The 21,088-nt window shown below is 44.9% G+C and overlaps 1 protein-coding gene across 7 annotated transcripts in view; it reads left to right on the top strand.

Annotated features, from left to right (window-relative positions):
* Positions 1-4,529: 4,529 nt before the first annotated feature.
* Positions 4,530-21,088, top strand: part of COBL (cordon-bleu WH2 repeat protein) — a 163,799-nt gene continuing 147,240 nt past the window's right edge. For 5 of the 7 annotated variants that reach the window (XM_072853000.1, XM_072853002.1, XM_072853006.1 and 2 more), the window contains exons 1-2: positions 4,530-4,707; positions 4,977-5,072. In XM_072853000.1, the coding sequence (XP_072709101.1) occupies positions 5,029-5,072 (44 nt within the window). In that variant the 5' untranslated portion in view covers positions 4,530-4,707; positions 4,977-5,028. Of the gene's footprint in view, positions 4,708-4,880; positions 5,073-21,088 lie in introns of those variants that run through there. The other 2 variants (XM_072853005.1, XM_072853001.1) reach the window with 2 other exon arrangements.

Raw genomic sequence — 21,088 nt, forward strand, 5'->3', positions numbered from 1 at the left:
AGAATATTTTTACTTGGCCTGACAGTGCTCGATCTGCCCTGTGGCTCCCGCGCAGCAGCGTTGGGCCAGCGCTGCGTCACGTGCCCGCTCGTCTGCCGTGCTGCGCCGTCCCGCTCGCCACCTCGCCGCCTTCCAGAGCACACCGCGGGTGAAGGCAGGAGTGAACGGTCAAGCAGGGGTTTCCTCAACAGCCTTTCCATGCAGAGGCTGGGAAAGAGTCTGTAGCTTTCTCCATCACACTCCCAATTCCTTTTTCTAGGTGTCTTAAGGCCAAATACCCTCCAAACTCTTCACTGACTTCAGTAAGTTTGGGGAGATAAAAGAAAAAATCTCTGAAGGGATCTGTCTTTCAAAACGGAACAGGTTGAGCGATAACAAGACAAAGGGCAAGCGTCAGTATTTCTACGTATGCAGAAGGTAATTACCTGATAACTCAGAATAATATAACCTATATCTCAGCTAAAGCTACATAAACCTGTATCCGTATCCACGTGCTCTTTCAGATGGCTTCTTTGTCATGTTTTCAGATGATTAGTATCTTTTTTGGTTCTTTCCTTGGGACCCTCAATTGACATCACAGATTTCTTACACGTAAGTCGCTAAAACCGTGAAGAAAACTAAGATCCCTGTTCCAAAAACCCCAGGTTGTCCAGGGCAGGATCTGTCTTTGCTCTCTTCTAGATGCTGTACAAGTGCCGTCTGGCACTGAGTCACAAAGGAGGCTCCTCGGCATGACACAAGATAAGTGAGAGAAACAAAAGGTGAACCAGAAACTTGTCAGTGATTTGCTATGTGACTATGGGCAGATCCAAGCACAACACCCTCGAGTGCCCCACTCATCGAGTCACGGTGCCTTTCTGAAGCAAATTCAGCCTATTCAGTGGTATTTGATAATGTTGTGTTAGTCTTGTATGGACCAGCAATTATGTGATATTTGTTCAAAACTACTCATCGTTTTTATTCATTTTGACACGTTCCTCTAAAATTGATACAATTTTCTCACAGTTATTTCAGGTTCCTAATAAAAACAATAGGACCTGTAGGGCTAAATCCCAAAACAGTTTTCTGAAGAAGGGGTGCTCTGGTATTCAAGGAAATGGTCTAGCAAGCCCTGAAAAATCTCATGTGCCTTCTTTTTTTTCTGTGGATAGAAAAATAAAAGAATTTTGTGAGCTTGAGGCTACACAGCTCCAATTGCTATAATTGGAGCCAGGAATTTTGCAATTGCACAGTAAGTCAACTCTCTTACAGGGACTAATGCTTAAATTGCAATTTCTAGATTGCTTAGAATGGGAAAAGGATTTATGTGGTTAAAAATGTGTGTTTGCTATTAACGAAACCTAACCACATTAACTAACTTCTATTCACAATCTTTTCCTGCTATAAATTCAGGTTTGTTATTTTTGCTTTGGTTTTTAAGCTCAAACCTGGTTTCCAATTCAATCCAATGTTTCTCAAACATGTGCAAATCCAATGTTTCTCAAACAGCTAAATTGTAGGGAGAGATATGTGCTAGACTAGAGAAAAGGCTTGGTTAACTGGTGCACGTTAGCTAATGCTGAGCTAATTTTAACCTCTTTTTGCTACGCTAGAAACAAATTCTTTGGTGTTAGACTCGTCTTACTAGATTCCTCACATGTTCACTTAAGTTTATACTATAAACTCAAATTCCTGAAACGTTGCAGGCCAGTTTTAGCAGAAGAAAAAATGTAGCCTTAAAGGTTTGATTCAGTAATACTACTAGCAGCAAAGGTGAGGAAAACCAGGAATAATATTTTGAAGACTGTATAAAAGCAGAAATGTGAAACTGCACTGGTGATTAATTTTTTAATTTGTAAAGTCCTAAATTATTTTACAGCAAGGATTTTGTCATCTAAATGATTTAATTTTCTTAGGAAATACATTGAGGAAGCCCACCTAAACGGTGATGAAGCTATGCAGACAGGAAAGGGTTAAAAACAGTCCTGGGGGGGACTGAACATGCTCAGTCTCACAGACTTTTTATGAGATTGGCCACTACTCACGCAGCCCCTCCCTGAACTAATGCCCTTTGCCTAAAAATCGAGCATAGCACCCCGATTGTGGGGATTACAATGCACACTAGAAATGCCCCCTTTGCCCTTTTTTTGAGAGCCGGGCCCAGTGCCAAGGAGCTTGGAGAAAGGCAGATTCCCGTGTCGTATCGCAGAGTGTGCTCCCCGCCTTTCACCCGGGTTTTCCGTCAGCTACACAGGACTGAAGAACTGGGGCCGTGGGCAGTTGGTGCTGCAGGCGCTCTGGAAATGTATTAAGAGCATAATTTCGGTGATTAATAGGCTTTTGCTCTTTTGCTGTGCTATATAAAAAGAAGGGAACATAATAAACAAATACAATTTTGTTGTTTTGTGCTTTACACTTCTGCTCGGGTGTATCACAGTGGAGCAGAAGTTACAGCTGAGGCAAGGGAAGTTCTTTCAGGTTCTTGAAATAACTGGAGTGGTGTAGTTTGCTAATGATGTGGAGAGGGGAAGGTTCGGGGGTTTCTGTAGAGGTTTTGTGCCTGTGCAGCTTTAGCATCTATTCTAGGACAGGGAAGAGTTCATTTAGATTTAGGAGTAAAAAGGGGAGATGAGAAATGACTGAATGAATGAACTTGATCTCATAGCTCTGATGAACAGAGCTATGAAGTCAAGCTCCTGTGATTTAATAGATCACCATTCATTCCTGGAGCTATGGTAACTGACAGTGTGCAGTCCCTGAACCAATCCACTTGCAAAATAAAGTATGTAAGCTAGCCTATTTATTTTCATAAGGGCACAAATTAGGAACATGCATGTGGCTCATTACCATGGCATGTGGCTCAGATGACTGGGGTAATTACTGAACTGTGGCGACTCAGTCAACTTCACCCATGGTAACAGGGAAATTAGAGATCAATGTTTTGCTTCTGCAAATTTGTATTTTTGTTCCTCTACCTAGGGCTAGGACAGCCAGCTGCCTCCCCTGCCCTTAAGCCATCTGTATATGGCAGGGGTGGAGAGGAGGGAACGGAAAGCAGCACTCTTAACTCCGCTGAGGAGATGGGAATTAAGGGGACAGCTCAGGTTGCCAAAGCGAGAGAAGACAAAATGAAGGATGACTATACTGCAATAAGTGTTCTGTTATACATTGGGGTAAATGCACAGAAACAGATACTTTGATCATAATGCAAAAGCCTTGGTACAAGGCAAAGATGGGCATTTATGGTCACTTCCACTCATGTAGTACAGGAAAGATAAATGTGTCCTTTTCCTTTCTGTTACTGGCAAATTAACCCAGCATCTGAATGTTTCAAAATATTTACAATCTGCCTGGGATGGGGGTTTCTTGCAGATAGCAACACCATCGCTCGCATGCAGCTTCCGACCCAGATTTGCCAAGTCTTGCTTGCTGAGGAAGAAACTGTCACTTCTGGGGCTAGAGAAGCTGCTTGCATTTACTCTGGTCACTGAGCTGGGCAAGACACTTTCCGATGGGCAGAACATGCAGAGATATGAGCTCGAGCCTGAGGGGAAGGAAGGGTTTGGGGAAAGGGGTGACTATTAACCAGAACCTGTGGGACTGTCGCCAAGGCATCTCCCCTTCCCCTCGCAGTCCTTCGCCTGAGCTTCCCACCGTCACTTTACTCAGCCGGCTTGCTCCTGTCTCCTGGTCCCTGTGCTGGCTGGTGGCCTGACCCATCTGCCATCTCTGCCATCCTCCCACCGTGGCCGGGAAAGCAAGACGAAGCAAACGGAGAGTGTTGGAGGGGAGCGGAGAAACTCCTGGAAGGCCCGAGAGAGGCCAGGGATCCCAACGTCGAGCACACCCGAGAGCAGGCACATACTGCAGTAATACAAGCCAGGCTCCCCAGCCTCCAGCTTGGTTCTTCTTTCACACACAAGTCTAACAGTTGATCTCCTGGGGAAACGGCACGAAGGGAATAGTTCTGAAACAGCACACTGAGACGCTAACGTGCCGCCTGCGTTGCCGCGAAGGCTGTGCCGCGGCCCTTCACACCGCTCGGGGTGCGAGCCTTGCCGGGGTGCAAGGCCCAGGCCCAGGGTGCCGGGCTCGCACCACTGGGTTGCCACAGCCCGGGAGAAGCCTGCCGTGCCGTGCCGTGCCGTGCCTGCCCCATCGCGGCCCTTCTGCCCCTCTCTTGACTGAAGCCGCCACTCATTTTAAGAGTTGTTTGCGCCGCCTCCAAGAAAATAAAAAAATCTGTAGGAATAAAGGTAACAAGAAGCAAGCCTTACGCCGCAACGTGAGGTGCTGGGCAAGCCTTCGCTCCCCGCGGGGCCCAGCCGCCGGGGACAGCCGCCCGGCGAGCTTTGGCTTTGCCAAGTTTATAGCAAAAGAGGCGTAGGAGGCTGTCTGAGCTGGTGCCGGCGGTGGGGCTTGCCGCTTCTCCCTCCCGCGGGTTCCCCCATCCCCTCCTCTCCCCCGCCGCGGCGTGGGCGGCCGCCCCGGCAGTGCCCGCCGCCGTGTTTGCGTTTGTCCCGGCCGGTCACATGGAAACGGGCTTGCACGCCCCCGCCCGCCCTCCCGGGCTGCCCGGGCCGCGGAGCGGGCAGCGGCCGGCCGCGCCGAGCCCAGCCGCTCGCCCCCGGCGGGAGCGCAGCCCGCCCCGCCGCCTGACCCTCGCCCCGCCGGGCAGCCCCTTCCTCGGCGGGCGCAGCCAAGCTGTCAGTGCCCGCGGCCGGCCCGGTAAGGCGGGCGGGGGGGCGGCGAGGGGCCGCCGTGTGCCGCCTCGGCGGGGCATCCCCGCCCGCAGCCCGCGGCCGGGGCGGGGCGGGGAGCTGCGGCGGCGGCGGCGGCGGCGCCCCGGGCAGTGCCGCCCGGCAGCGGTGCGGGGCGGGGAGCGGGGCCGGCCGGGGGAGGTGGGCGTGAGGGAGGGGGCGAGGCCGGCTCTCACTCCTCTCTTCTCCTCTCCCGATCCCCCCCCGCCGCCGACTTTCGCCGCTGCCCCGCTGCAGGACCGCGTCCGGACCGGCCCGTCCCTTCAGAAGCGGCGAGGGGGACCCGGCGATGGAAACCCTCGTGCGCCCCGGGGCCAGCAAGCCTCCCAGCGGGTAAGCCACCCGCCGCGACCCGGGACGGACCGGCCGCCGCTCGCCTCCGCGGGCGGGAGCGCCTCCGGGCAGCGGCAGCGGCAGCAGCCGCGCTGGCCGGCGGGCCTCGGTGCCTTCTCTCCCTCCCTCTCTCCCGCCTTCCCTCTCCCGGGTGGCGAGCCGCCGAGGTCGGAGCCGCCGCGCAGGTGTCGGCGCTCCGCCGCGCTGGGCGCAGCCCGCCCCGGAGGCGGTGGGGTGGCGGCGGGCGGGGGAGAGGGGGCACGGCCCGGGGGCAGGGGACGGCAGGGGGAGCTGGGGTGAGGAAGGGTCAGGAGGGGGAGAGGGCGTCCGCTTCGCCTTTCCCCTCTGGGAGGGGCGCCCCGACCCTGCTGCCGTCGCTGCCCCTCCGTCTGCAAGACCGGCGAGGCTGGAGAGCGGGGTTTGGTTTGGGGCTTGTTTCTTGCAGAGGGCTGCTCGGGCTGGCCAGGCGCGCTCCGGCCCCGTGGGGCGGCAGGCAGCCGTCACCTGCGGCTCCCGTCCCGGGCCGCCGCGGTTTGGAGCCGGGGCGCTGGGCGAGGCGGCGGCGGCGGCGGTGGGGGGCGCCGGGGGCGCTGCGCTCTCGGGCGGCTCCGGGGAAGCCGGCGGCCGCAGGCGGCGGTTCTCGCCTGTGTGCCCGCCTGCCTGCGTGCCAGTACGCAGTGCCAGAAGCCTTTGAAAGGTTGATTCAGCCGTCCGGGCCTTGGGTCCCTCGGCCCTACCGCACGGCCGCGGCGGAGGAAGGAAGAACGCTGCCAACCTCGAATTAAAAACGCCAGAAATTGCCAGAGGTTGGTCGGCGACCGCGGTGCCGGCCACTGCTCCCAGTTCCTCCGGCCTTTCGGTGACAGGCACCGCTCTCGCAGTACTAATGCTAAATAACAATCAGCCCTAGTGTAAACCACAGGTGGACTGGGGGTTTTTAAAGAGAAGAAACAAATACAGGACATGCCAGCAGTGAATTTATTAGTCTGTTAATTAAGCAACGAGAGCAGCAGCGAGATGAAGTCCTAAGTGATCGCTTTTGTCAGAGCACAAGCTGGGCAAGTTTTAGGAGCTGTGCTGTCTGTTCGCTGCAATTTACTGCTCTACTTCACACTGTCTGCACGGACCGAAAAAGGCTGCGATTGCTTCAGCAGCTTCTTTATTTTTAGTTCTAGCGTTTACGTCATAAATTAATTTTCAGATAAATAGGGGACGGCTTTAAAGTACATGCTAGTGGGCTACAGTAGTTTTGTTAGGTTTAATTTCCTGAGTTTCTGTGGTTGGTAGGAAGTCTTGTAGTGCCTGACTCGGAAAGTAGAACAGGGAGCCATGGGTGAAGAAAAGGTGCCGTTACTAGTGCTGTGGTAATGAAGCCATATGTGTGCAATGTTTCTTTGGCTTGCAGAGCATGACATAGCTTGCTGCTCTTCTTGTAAATAAAATGTTTAATTCCTGTTAAAAAATGAGCCTGTTTGATCGTGACCTTTTAAGCTAACCTTGTACGAAAAGCAGTAGATATAATGTACCTCCCCTCCCTGTATTTAGCTGATAGAATAGCATAGCTGCTTTCTCAAATCCTCGTGAAGAGGAGATCTAGGATGCCAATTTACATGTGTGAAGAGTAACCAGCATTTCTCAGATGCAGTGCTGATTAAAAAATTTGTCTTGATTGCTAGGTATCCAAAGATTCATTAAAGAGTTTGAATTTGAAATGAGAAAGCGTGTGGTTAGTGGGTCTCGGAGATGAGTACTGGAGTCTGAGGGTGTTTCTGAACAAACCTCCTGAATCCTACGTAGCCAGTTTCATCTGTGTAAACCTGTGCGCAGCCAGACTCAGATATCACAGAAATGTATATGAACAGAAATTGCAGTAACTGCATTAACTTCAGTCGGATCGCTCCTGACATAGCTCAAGGAGGCGAATCCAGTCGTGAGGTGAAGATGTGCTTGCGATACTGTACAGCAAAGTGTGTGGGTGCTAATCCGCTCCTGCGGAAGCTGGTGGCAATGCTGTCGTGCCCACCAACGGGGCCTGACGGTCTGTTTTATCTGAGCTGATTTCAGCCTTGAAATCCTGCTTCTTGCTTTTTCTTGCAAGTCAGAGGTTCCCAGCCTGGGTGTGCCCATGCTGTCAGCACTGGGTTTCAGTGAATGGTGTGTAATCCCCTGAGTTGCTAACATCCGTGCTGGCAACTGGTGGATGTTTGGTCCCTAATCAGGTTTTACTTGTTCAATGAGGAAATCCGCTATGGCCAGGAAAAGAGGGCAGCTTTGTCTGTCCTTGTTGGTTCCCGTATGGGTACCTGAAAGGAGGTTGTAGCGAGGTGGGGGTCGGTCTCTTCTCCCAGGTAACAAGTGATAGGACAAGGGGAAATGGCCTCAAGTTGCACCAGGGGAGGTTTAGACTGGATATTGGGAAATTTTATGTCACTGAAAGGGTTATCAAGCATTGGAACAGGCTGCCCAGGGAAGTGGTTGAGTCGCCATCCCTGGAGGTATTTAAAAGACGTTTGGATGAGGTGCTTAGGGACATGCTATAGTGGTGGTCTTGGTAGTGTTAGGTTTATGGTTGGACTCGATGATCTTAAAGGTCTTTTCCAACCTATACGATTCTGTGATTCTGTATGAATCCAGACGTGAGCTGCGTCTATGGAGCATGCCCGGGGAACGCTGGCTTTTAAGGCTACTGTGGCAGAAATACCTTCCTTTCATGGCAGAAGAAATGCTATGCGTGTTTCCAGCTTATTGATTGGGTTAGCTTGCAGTTATGAAAGGGAGGTTAAAATGACCGCAACTTCACAATTTTTAACAAAATTTAGGCAGAGCTGTTCTGTCTGTATGTAAATCATTAACAACAACGTTAGGAGTTTCCCTTACTAAACAGTGAACAAATGTAATGTATCATTTGGTACAGGGTAGAGCAGCTCTGCTGTGTGCTTTACACAGATAAATTGACTACGTGTGTTTTATGGCACGGCTGCTTGAGAATTGCACATTTAAAAGCAGGATACTGTTAGCGGTTTTTTTTGTTTTGTTTTAAATGGCAAAGGAAAATGCAGTTTGTGCTGGTATTGCAGGGTTTTCTCCATTTCTCGGTTTCAAAAATAACTGTAGGTTTCAGCACCAAGAATTTTATTATTACTAATTGCTAGGCATGAGTTTTGTAAAGCTTTACCAAGTTCATAATGCTTTATTTAATAAACATTTGTTTTAGCTTATGAAGGAGAATTTAAGACAATCAGTAGCAGCAGCAGAAATTAGGATTTATTCTTCTGTGATCATGCAACAGGTGCTAGAAGAGAGTAATGCACTTGTTTGAAACCCACTGCCTTGGTGTGTGCATCTGCCCTTATTTCATTAGGGAGAGCAGAGATAGGGCTCTCTGGGTGTCTTGAGTGGTGACTTTTTTGACCATAGTGTGGCATAATTGACTTAGGTTGGTCACAAGTGGCATCGAGGGCTCAAGCCTAAAATGAGGACTTAGAGGACCAGTTCGGTTCTGCTCCATTAGGAGACTTGCAAAGTGCAGAGCATCTTCCCCTGTCACTGAAAGCATCTCCATCTCCCATGGAAAACAGCGGTTCAAGGGTCCTTCTTCGTGCCTTTACGTCTGAGCACAGAAAAGCTTCCTCTGGAGTCTTCACCACATCTGGGGAAAGCCTCTATGTTAAACAAGATGTATGAGTGCTTTCTTTAAGTAGGACCTTTATTTTCTGTGCTCCAGCTTCCTTCCCTATCTCACAGGGCCTTATGGTACTAATAAATATGGGCACACACTAGCACACCTACTTTGGAGGGACTTAATCTGCTGGATTGAAGTGACCCTGGAAGTTGGATAAAGGCTGCAAAGTGTCAGTAACGCTTACATGAAGAACCAGGAAAAGCAAACCCCCAGGTACAGAGCAAGTTGTGCATCTCAACTTGTTGAAACCTTTTCCTATTATTTTATGCCTACTCCGCATAGCTAAGCGGGTTACTTTGTGAAACTGCACATCCAGCTAAAAAAGAAAAAAAGAAAAAGAAAAAGAAAGGTTGTTATTATTATGCTTGTGTTTAGTGTGTTATTTGTAAACCTTGTCTTGAAAAGCCTGGAGGGTACAGAACAAGTCTGCAGAACATCTATGTGAACGTCTGCGTAACACTGCTTACACTGAACTCTCTCTCACCTTCAGATGTTGGAGGATTTAGGGTCTACAGAAAAAACAGTGTAAGTAATCTGTAAATCAAAAGTGGAAAACTGGGCGATTTCTGTATGTTTCCTCTGCTTTGTATTTATATGAGATTTCAGTGTAATGTGCAGAGTACTGAATGGCAAAGGATGGTGACTGCAGTTAGAAATGTGGAGTAGCAGTGTGGTACCTGCTTTGAAGGTTGCTGCCTTGGCCAGTTGCAAGACTGACACTTGTGCTTTTGGCATTATCCTCCATGTTGTGTCCCCGTTTGTACGTGCACTGCTCCCGCGGAATTCAGACGGTGCTTCTTATGTGCACACCTGAGACAAGGAATTTCTCTGTAATGTGTTTTTTTAGCACTGCAGGCAGCTTTAGCCCTATACTCCTCTCACATGTAGTTTGGGTCCAAAGTATTTCTTTTTGTGTCAGTGGAGATAAGTCACATTAAATAAAACTCGGGTAACGGTGGCAGAATAATTGTGCTTGCTATTGCATAAAATGAAACAAGGCAGTTTTTAGTGTGCTTTGCACCTCTATATGAATGTAACTATTGACCCGATATACTGGAAGACGTTTGTGTTTTCAGTCATGACTAATATCTCAGGATAGCTGTGAAGATAAGCAAGCTAATTGTAAGAATAAGCTAAATGGTGAGATAAACGCAATGCAATCCAGTTCTGACAGCTCTTCTTTCTGAATTCCAGTTTCCAACTTCTCCTGTCTTACTTTTCCCCCTTTTTTCTTTTTCCTTTCTTTCAGAAATCTGTTAGTTTTGTACCAGAGTAAAGGATGAAATAGATGGCTTCTTAAAGTCTCTTCCATTTTTGGGCTGTCTAGAATATTCAGGATTTGTTTTCACTCTCCCCGTCTCCCAATCGTCTCTCATTATTTTCTTTCCCATGGATATCCTTTGTATTTTTTTATCTTGCTCTTCTATGCTGCTTCTGCCACTGTTAGACGAAATCGAACCTGCTCTTTCCTACTGTCGCCTGCCTCGTTTGTTCTTCATGTCTTTTCCCTTGTATTTCCAGCTTTGTTTTCATGCAAGTTTTGCTCCTGTAAATTTACAGGACATCTTAGTCAAGTTGCTTGTCTTCAGGAAAGCACTTTACTGTGCAGCAGGAGGTAGCGCTACATTTTGATGGGACAGATTTTACTTGCCACCCCATCTGGGCAAGCTGCACCAACTACAGTGAATTTCCAGGATGCTGCACTAGATAAAGTTGGGGAAAGGGGGGGTTAGCTATATGTTAGAGCACTCAGATGGGTGCATTAGATGATGCTGACCATTAAGGAAAGCAACTTCTTAAATATTTATTTTGAAGTCAGTTCAGTAAATACATGGCTGCTTTGTGCATAGTTAATCTTGCTAGGAAAGTGGTATATTGCTTTTTGCTGATTAATTGAGATCACAGTACAGCCATGATTATGGTCAGAATGAAGGGATTTTTTTTGCATTCAAAGGACTGAGAGTTTTCTTCTATGTGTGTATGCATTCTTAAACATCTGTGGTGTTATAAATATCTGTTAAGACTCCTATTGTCACAGACTTGATTTATCTTACAAGCATTTATGAAGGCTTCCTAACAATATTCTTTTGGGTTAAAGAAGCACATGTAGGAAATTCCGTTTTATTTATATAGGCAAAAGTGTGAACATATTTACATGACCAGCTCCGAAAGCAGCCAGGAGGCCTGTGGCAGAGTTGGGGAACTACCTCACTGCTCCTGAATCACAATTCAGTGCCTTAACAAGTGTTCCCATGTCTGGCCTTTAGCTACTCTGTTAGCATCAGCAAACACTTCATTTTCTGGCAACGACTGCGTTCTGTATACTGCAGCTTTTTGTGTTGCTCTGGCATTGTGATTTCCATGAATATTGACAGCTTTCACACTTTAATGTTGCTTCTAAGAGATGGAGGGGTCTTTAGAAATTTATTTTTCTGTAGCGGCTTAAGCCAGCTCCTGCATTAGAATTTGAGAATGGGAAAAGACTTAAAATCTGTGTTTTCAGCTAAAATTGTGATTTAAGTATCTTTTAAAAGTAGCCGCATTCCCAGCTAATGAAAATTACAACCTTTATTAACATACTAATCCTCTTTAAGTATAGAGTGTTTCCAGAGCTGTTAGTTGCCCAGTGAGGCAGGCTGCTTATCATTAAATAAGTGATGCTGGGAATAGTATATTGTTGTCATAGTTTCAGCATGAGAGTGTCAGCGATGAGCCAGGGACTTAACCCATGCCAAGGAGTGAGTCACAAAGATTGCGTGGCAGGGCTGCGCTGCGATGACACTGACACACAGCATCTCCTCCCGCTTCGGTCCCCTTGCACCAGAAATGTTGTCTTTTCGGTTTCATTATTCCCCCAGCTAATAAGCTGCCTAAGATGCTGTGCATTTGTGCAGAGCAGTTGTCATAATCAGGGAAGTGGGGAAACAAAATTGATTGAGAATGGTTTTTCTGTTTATGTTCCTTTGTTCTCACTATAGCTTCCAGATTGAGAGTGTCTACAGGATAAAAAATTTTGCTTCTTATTGCTGATCCAGTAAATTCAACCTGATATTTGCGTGCAAAGTTGTGCTTTATGTGTTCCTTGCAATGTGTTGTATGGAAGAGAGTTGGCAGTCTCCTCTGACGGTTTCAGTGATGAAATGTGAGTTATAAAGCTTTCTCTGGTACTCAGAAAGTGATACAACACTGGCATACTTTTTTTCTGCTGTTTTTTTTTTTTTTTTTAAGATGGTGAGCATCATTAAAGCAGGTAGGAGAGGTGCAAATGAAGTGAGAACTTGGTGTAGGCTGGGCCCGAGGCACTTGCAGAGGTGCAGCAGACAGACGGCGTTTTTGGGTTCAGTTCTGTGTTCTCCAGTGCCTTATTTTTATTAAAGGAGATTGATCTGCACATAAGTTATAAAGTTGGTCTGTGAGTTGCTCTGCCTCTCTCTCTCCATGTTACTGTGGCGTATGCAAAGAGGAACGGCTCAGGAAGGTGTGATGGAGAGTCCCTCACGTAAGGAGTCAGCAGCCAGGTAATTAGGGAACTTGCTTACAGAAAACCCACATTCGAGGACTTGCTTGGTGCAGGAAAGGCTGAGGTTTAAACCTGCGGTAGCTTTTACTACACTGAATTGCCAGGACCACCCGGCAGCCTGGAGTCCTCCCTTTTTCTTCGAGCAAGAAGCCAAATAAACACAAGCCTCACTATTCTTGAAGCTGTTGTGTTGCAATCGATGTTTCCATAGCAAGCTCTAGCAATGACCCAAAGGCTAGAAGAAAATACGGTCTTTCTGAGCCGTGCTCGTTTTGTGGTGCTAACAGTGAAAACTTCCTTTACTCAATAAAATAAACAGATAAGATGCAAAGTTATACCACTGGCACGGAGCTTGAGAAAGAAAATTACATTTTATGTTATTAGTGTTCTAAATATAGCCGTATTGTAAGGTTCAACAGCAAGTACCAATCCAGAAGTACTTAATCAGATAAGTGTTACTTCATGTTTTCAGCAAGGGTGGCTAACAAGCAGTACAATTCTCTGTTTGCTGTACCTGTTTTCCTTCACTGTGTGTTGGGTTTTATTTCTATTAATGCATGCTGATCTGATCGACTGGTACCGATGTTTTATTGTGAAGTTGAGCCAGAAGGGTAGAGCTCTGTTGTTTTTTGGTAATCAAGGGTTAATGACTTTTTTTTCCTTCTTTTTTGAAGACCACACAAATACATAGGGATTTAAAGTGGGTAACATTGATGATTGATGAGATGCTTTCTGAATTTTCAAACATTGTTTTAATAAACATATCTGCTACCATTCATAGTTAGACGATATAAAACCTCTTTATATTACTGCTTTTTTGTTAATAATTTTTTGATGGTTTAGTTAGCCTAGAGAACAACAAAATTCAAGGGCCTGAGTACGGGTGCACCACTGATGACCAGTTGCTGCCATCTCCCAGGTCTGACGGTCGTTTCTGTTGGTCTGCTGGTCCCCCTTCCTCTGGAAAGGCAGTTTGGTTTTTTGGGGTGAGACTGCTGGATTTCTCCTTGGTACTTGTGTTATGTGGTGTCAGGAGACGGTGTGATGGTGACGTGAGGAGGAGTTTGTCCTCCAAGGCTGCACGAAGGTCCTCGTGTTGTGATGTATGTAACATCCACCAGATGCAGAATCAGCTCGGTCAAAGCCAGCTTCTCCAGGGACACAGGAGGAAAGCTGCAAAGATCTCTGTTTTATATTATCTAGATGACTTTTGTTTTAAAAGATCTTCTCTTCCTTCCCGCCCCACACATCCCGCAGTGGGTGTTCTCCCATGCTCGCCCCTGAGGTCTGTTGGGAGCTGCGGCAGTGGCTTTCTAATGTAACAGAAAATAAAGTAGTAAATTCTGTTCAAGACCCTTTAAAATACTAATACTTCTTTTATTTCTCTTGTGTAGAGTTATTTCGGGATATAAGCATTATTTCTGTCCTGCTTTAGCAGGTTCCAGAAAGATAATAAAAGCTCCAAGTTATTTTATAATAAAACATATTATTTCATTTTTGTTCTTACTTCTGTGCTTAGACGGCTTTTCTTTCTGCATTTTCCCTTTTTGTTTGAGGTGAGGATCTTGCACATGTAGCAAAAATAACCACTTAGGTAAATACATCAAGGATGGCATGTCTGATTTTACTGTGCATGGGACATGTATTTTCCCCTCTGGTTTTGTGTGAGAGTGCCATGAGGGGAGTCTCCAAAATCAATAAATAGTTTCAGTCAAATTGGAAGAAAAAACTTTCCTGTGCTTTTCTTCGATCTCTCCTCCTGTTGCAGTGCTTTATTTCTGAACAGCACAGCAGTGGTTCTGGGTGTTGATGGGGGAATATCTTGGTGTGACTCCAGATTCCTTCTTTTCCTTTTTTTTCTTTTTCCTTTTTTTTTCCCCCCTTTTCTTTTGGGTTTTTTTTTTGAGTAACTTCTCATGGTACTTGGTACCAAGCCTACACTTTCATGGATGCCAAATAAATTACTCCCGGGTTCCCTGGGGGTGCAGCTCATGTTTCAGTGTCAGCACAGGTTTCTCTGCTGGAACAGGGCTCCTGGTGTTGCTTGCGGTCGCTGCCGACAAGTGCTCTGACCAGTCCCTGCTAGGACAGGGCTTTCTCCTTGGGAAGGAGACCAGCTTTTGGCTTCTGCTGTGATTAAAATCTTGGTACTGTGACACCTTCAGGTGCTCCTAAGACTGACTCTACCCATTCATTAAATACAGCTACAAATAGGTCAGATCATGTTCCTCAACTGCCGGTGTCGTAATTAACACAGTTATTTATTTTGCTTGCTTTTAATTACCTCTGTTTCTCTGCCTGTGCTGAACTGGAGAGTCACTTGGTCATCTCACAGCACTCAGAGCAGCATCGCATGCTAAAATAATGTTACCGTGTCAGATGTGCATAACCTTGGGCTTTTCGAGACACGCAGTCTTGTTGCTGTCTTGTTTTACGGTTCCTTAACGTCTGTTGTGCAGCTTTGTTCCCTGGGTAGTGCCTTGTCCAGAGGGAGACAAACTGGGACCAGTTTCTGTCCTCGGTGAGTCCCGAAGCCTTCCTGTACCCAGGGAAGCTGCGGATCCTCCCGCGCTGGGCTGTGTGTCGTAGTGGACGTGCCTGAGGTCAGCCTGGCATGGGGATGCCGGGGAGGAACAAGAGTGTGCCAGGACATCAGCCTCGAACTCCATCAGGGCTTTTATAAACCAGAAGATATTTTGCTCCTGCGCTTACGTTAGTAAGTTGAGGATTGCTATCTTCAGATCCAGTTTGTTATTCCTGAATATAATGTGTTCATGCAAACCTTTTCAAACCTGACTTTTCTGTGGTGAGACAAACACAGATGTATCCGTGTGTGATGGATAGAGAGTCCAGGGTCAAACTTAAAAATAGCAAGAAAAAAAGATGATAGCTATAACTCACCTTTTATGTGGGTAATTACGGAACAGTATTTCATCTTAAATTTAGAGAATTGTGAATTTTACAAATCACTGTGTATTTAGGAGGAGGATAAAAAGTTATACTGCAGTTTTAAGTAATAAAGTCAGTTGGCTTATTTTGTCCCTTCTTTTCAGGCCTTGTAGATTGTACCACCTTCGTAAAACTATCTAGAAAGAGACTATCCAAGCACAGTCCTAGAACTGTACAGTGATGATTAAACTGTTTCATGACAAACATAAAATTGCTTTTCTTCTTACCTTTTAAGCAAATACAGTTCATTAAATCCTTCTTCCAACTCTTGCATGGATTTGTAAGAAACAAGAGAATACCTTGCTAAAGAGTAGTTAGTTATTCTGCAACTAGTATTTACCCAGTTTTCAACCTCACAGGTATCAGGAAAAATTAATCTTGTAAGGAAAATTGATTATACTTTTGGTGAAGAATTCTTCTTTCTGAAGAAGACAAATTGTGAATTTTGGGAATAATTGAATATCAGTGGATGAAAACTGTTACTTTATTTCTTTGCTTTTAGTAGTTCTATTTTGCAATTAATAAACAGTGTCTCAGTAGGTTTTAGCACTTGATGCCAGGATCAAAATACAGGGTCTTCTCCCCTCACCCCAGCTATATTGTTTCTTTCCATTTTTTTGAAGGTTTGTTCTCCTCCAGCCTCATATAAGGCAAACCAGGGATTTTGTTTTTTCTTAGAAGCATCTTTTTTTTTTTTTTTTTTTTTTTAAGGCTGTTAGTTTGGTATTGTACAAAATGACTAGGAGAGGCTGGGCAGATTCAGAGTCTATCTGTTCCCATGGTTTATTGGCCTCTTTTGGGACAGAGAGTCTGCTTGCACTTGCCAGAGAATGAAGTGCAGCAAAAGCAGTGGTTAATTGTTTAATGCAATATTGGAAATGGGGCTTTGGTCAGCTGCTCTGAAGCAGCTTGAATTTACAAGACCCGTTTAGCATGGAGGAGAGCGGGGCATGGCTATGTTCCCATTGCCTTAATATTCAGCTTTAGAGCTGAAGGGCCTGTGGAGTTTGGTTTTGCTCTGCTTCACTTGCCAGGCTGAGGTGTGCAACTCCCAGGCAGCTCTGCCGAAATCTCCGGGTCTGCTTCTGCACCGAACAGGTGGGAGAGGGACCGGCATGGGCTTTACTTGGGCAGATCGGTGACATGGTTGTGGGTGCTCTTGTCCCTTTACTGGAGGTCTGGTTTATATTTTATGTTGGAAGTAACAAAAATTAGGTATCTCATTTTAAAGGGGGGTGAATTTGTGTGTGTAAGTAACGATAGGTGAGTTCAGTGCCTATATTCCCCTATATTCTCCACCTATGTTTGCTTTTCTTTATTGGCATGATGGTAAACTTCAAAGTGCCATCTTTCCACCAGTATTTTACAGCTAAAGACCTCCTGGACACTAATAAGATATTGTTCATACTGGTTAAGGATAAAGAGGTCACTTGTTTTTGTTCTCACTTGTTCTTTTTGCAAGACCAGATAGTGCTAATGCTTTTTTGAAAAGCCCACAACTTGTCATGCCGTTACGCCAGCCTTATTTAAGAATACTGCTCATCTATATAATTGGTTGTTGTTTATTACTGTGTATTCTCAAATTAGCCATAGTTAGTTTGGAATGAAATCTCTTTGCATTCAAGTGGTTAAATACCATACTTTCTCCTATTAAAAATGAGATCTAGGACTACTGGAAAATATTTTACAAAAATAAAACTGCCTGAAGTATAAAACCTGTTTATACAGATACCCTGGGTTTCTTGCCATGAAAAGCACCGTAAATTCCCCGTGCTGCTTCATTTTCATAAGGAGTTACTTGGAAAGAAATACTGCTTGCGGTGCATTGCCAATTATTTATATACTAATTTGCTACCTGAGAATAATTTCAGATTTTTAAATTTGGTTTAGTATTGAAGTGATGGGGCAGGCGGGGGAAGGTCTTAAACTACTTCATATTTTACAGTGCAGCTTAAATTTACCTGGAAATAAACAGGTAGCGCTGAATTTTATTTTTTTTTTTTTTTTGGGGGGGGCGCGAATTAACCTTTTAAAGTGGTGTAGTAATGAACAGTTTTCAGTCATTATTTTTTAATGTAAATTCCCACTTACCTGTATTGTTACAGGACAAACAGCTCTGTGCTGTATATAAAATATGAAGCTGTCTTCACGAAAGTAGTCCCCGTGTGCAGAGTTTAGGTGCCAAATTTGAATAGGAGGCCACGTACAATGACGGGGGGCAGAGCTCTGTTCTGCCATTGTTAGAGAGGACATGCACGTCAGCCTCGGCTGAAGATCAGCCCTTCAAGTGAATGACCCAAATAGTTGAAAAGGGGAAATATATTCTCTTTCTTCTCTTTTATGGGTTATCTTTTGTACTTCAGCCTTTTGATTAATCTCAGAGAAATAATCTAGCCTATGCTATTTCTTTTTTCCCCGAGCAGATGGTAACGAACGTGTCACTAGCATGGAGACTGAATTTTCCTTCCTGGCTTGGCCAGGAAGAGGTAGGCAGAATTACTTGGGAAAACATAATATGGAAGCTTAGATTGCAAAGAAACCCCTCATGCCCTGTTTAGCACCTGGCTATACCTGTGCAACAGGATTCAAATATTTATAAATCTTTCATAAGCATGTTTATTTGAAGACAAAACCCCAAATCAGCAACAGGGGTTTTCCTGCATTAAATTGCTTTCACCAAGCGTTATTTAAGGTGAAAACCTTAAAACTCCCTAGAGAGCCTTTTCTCAATTTTCTATGCAGCTTTTTCCTTTAACCGAGGATACTGTCATCATGTATAGAAAGAAAAACAGTAAGTTCAGTGGTAGTCAATTGTACTATGGTGATGCAGTTAAGAGAGTAAAAACAGTGTTGTCTTATCTTCCAGCAACCAGATGAACATTTCTTATAAAACTCAGGAAACTGAGTTGGAGGCATCGTGTTCCTTTTGTGCCTTCTGAAGTGCCTGAGATTTGTTCCATAATGCTTATCACAGAAAATATCTCAGTTCTTCAGAATTAAATCATATAGGCATAGAGAGGTCCACACAGGAGCCGTTTCGGAGGCTTCTTTGCGTGATGTTGGTGAGTAGTACACGTGTAACTGCTTGGGAGCAGTGCGAGAGAGGCTTAGGGTATCGATGCTTCATGCACAGCTTTAGTCCTTGCTTACAGGTAGGCTTAGTAGCACGCCTTTGTACCAATGGGTAGCACAAGGGAGAGTGCGCGCGTGGCACCGATCTGTTTTACGGCAGGTAGGAAGAAATACATTTTTCTTTGATCCTACTAGTTTGGTTGGCGCACTTGGCATTTAAAAGCAAATGTGTGACTGTTTTAGGATTCTTTGAAAATTGCAGCCTATCTCTGAATTAATGTGTTTGTATTTCACACGGAGTTGCAGATGGAAGATTAAAAGCTGTGCTTTGGGCAACGTGTGTTGTGTAATATTGGAAATAAATGCTACTGTATGGGCCCTTGCTTCTGGAGCCAGCATGTCCACTGTGTCGTACAGCTGTGCTGTTCCTTCCAGAACTGTTCTGAAATCTATTTACATCAAGCAAATGTTGACGTCATGGATGGATTTATGAGGATAATGATCTGACAGACCATGCAAGCTTATACATTATAAAATTTTCTGTACATGGGGAAACTAAGTGTTCCGTGATGAAACTCCTGTTATTTAGGGGGGTGGTACTGTGAGGTGAAACAAAATTTGGGAGGTGGCTTGTGTTCTTCAAAATGCACGTGGAAGATGAGGACTGAGTGATATCTGCTTTTATTGCTGCACAGTAGGTTGCAGCCGTGTTGACATCTGATGCGGACTCAAAATTGCCTGAAATTCTGTATTAGCTTGTATCACTCGGTGCTTACGAGACACAGTCAGTGTGTTTCTGTGGTTTGGCACTGGTGCCTGCAGATTTCACAAGTGGTGGAGTTCGGGTCTTCATGATTTTATTAAAATTGACTGAAAGTACATGTACATCCCTGGGAGCTCAGAGTAAATAGAGCTCACTTGGAGAGAACACTTGGAAAAAATGAATCAGTCCCTTGATAGTGAAGTTTATTCCTTCTGGCCCTTTTTTTTAATTCTCTCTTGCAAGTTTCTAATTTTGTGGCATGACAGAAGAGGAGAATCGCGTACTTGAGTTTGTATCTGGAGTAAAGTTATCGCTGCTCAGGGGCTGTGTTATAAAAGCGTTGGAAGGAGCTTGCTCTGCCATGGCTTGCCGTCCGACAGCCATGCTCTGCTCGGTCTCGTGCTCTTGGTCCTTCCAGGTCTCGTCCACAAACCTGTAGCTCTTCGCAGAGCTGTGACTCCCCAGGTAGGCTTCAACAATGCTTTCATGCCTCTAATGCTGTCCTTACTGCTGACATTGGCCCAGAAGGTCCCGAACCCTGCAGACCCGAGGAGTGTGTGTAAAGACACAGCTGGGCATGTGATAAAGGAAAGGTTTAGAAATGCACAGCTACGTAAATCGCTTTCCTCAAGCCGCTTGTCTTTTTTTTTTTCCCCCTGACATCTTTCAGTTCTCTCTGCTGTGTTCTCTCACCGGGGGTTCCTGTGCTGCAGAAAAAAGGGGAAAAAATGTGTTCACAAAATAACAAGTTAACTTGTCTAGGTACAGCAGTAATCATAAAGTTTTACATTATTAGATGTAAATTTTACCACCAGGTTGTTAGAAGAAACACTTAAAAATTTTAGATTTAGGCTTATAGGTAGGATTTAGGTAAGAATAGAATTACTTTTTTTTTCTTGCTTAGTCTGATTCCAGCTCTCTTCAAGCTTTGGCAATAAGAGTGTATTCTGATACACACCTTTGTAATTACATAAAATTGATAACAAGCCATATGACCTCTGGTTACAGATCTAAATATTGGCATCAATTAATTTATTATGTCTGAGTGTGTCTCTCTGCTTAAATTGGTCTGTAATTAATAATGCGCCGTCTTTATTACAGTTTGCATAAATAAATGTATTCTAATAGAACAGTATTTCAGTGAACACTGAAATGAGAGAACAGAGTAGGTGATAATGCACTTACTTTTTTACAGCGAAAAATGTTTTCCTTTTTAAATAGCACTTTATACTTCATTGCATTAAATTATTTTTGTCACAAAGTGGCTCAATTTCTATGCACGTGTTCAGTAAATGGAGTTATATCGGCTTAGTACTTCAGTACATTAATTTTTTTCACTCTGTCTCAAAACGTATTAATAATCAAAACAAGTGAATGTTGTGTAACTTTATGATACCATTATATAAGTCATGAAGTTCAGTTTTAGTAATGAAATTAAATGTAATATACAAAGAGCAGGGACCTTTTCATCTACAAAACTGAGTTAGTCTTGAGTGAAAGTTCAGAACTTTTCTTTACTGGTGGCAGTTTCACTTTCCAGCAAAGCTGAAAGTAATGTTTTAATGTCTGAATCCAGTTCTAAAAAAAATACACTTGTGAAAATATGGGTTTTTTCACTTTATGCAGCAAAAATACATGGCATAACTTGCATGTTTTGGTTTCATAGTGAAGAAATTCTAGTTTAAATAAACTGCAGCAAGTTGCCTTTTAGAGAAAGGGGAGGGGGAAAAATGGTATTCTTTTCCCTTTCTAGATTAAGTTGTAATATAGGAAGCTTTTTTTCCTCCTTCCAATCTCTCTTGACATGACCAAATCAAAAAGACTTTTGTTTTGTGAAGCCTGCTTTTGATTAACTTGACTGAGTTTTATTTACCTTCTTAATCTGAACCATGCCTCCTCCTTATCATGTAAAGTCGCTTACTGTTGCTAAATATACCAGCGTATTTTAAAGAAGCAAAGCTGTGCGTGAGTACGACCCATTCAGAGCGGGGTTGTGGGGTAGGGAGGGACCTGCTGGTAACCCGAGAACA

Source organism: Ciconia boyciana, chromosome 2 (assembly GCF_034638445.1).
Source record: "Ciconia boyciana chromosome 2, ASM3463844v1, whole genome shotgun sequence".
NCBI lineage: Eukaryota > Metazoa > Chordata > Aves > Ciconiiformes > Ciconiidae > Ciconia > Ciconia boyciana.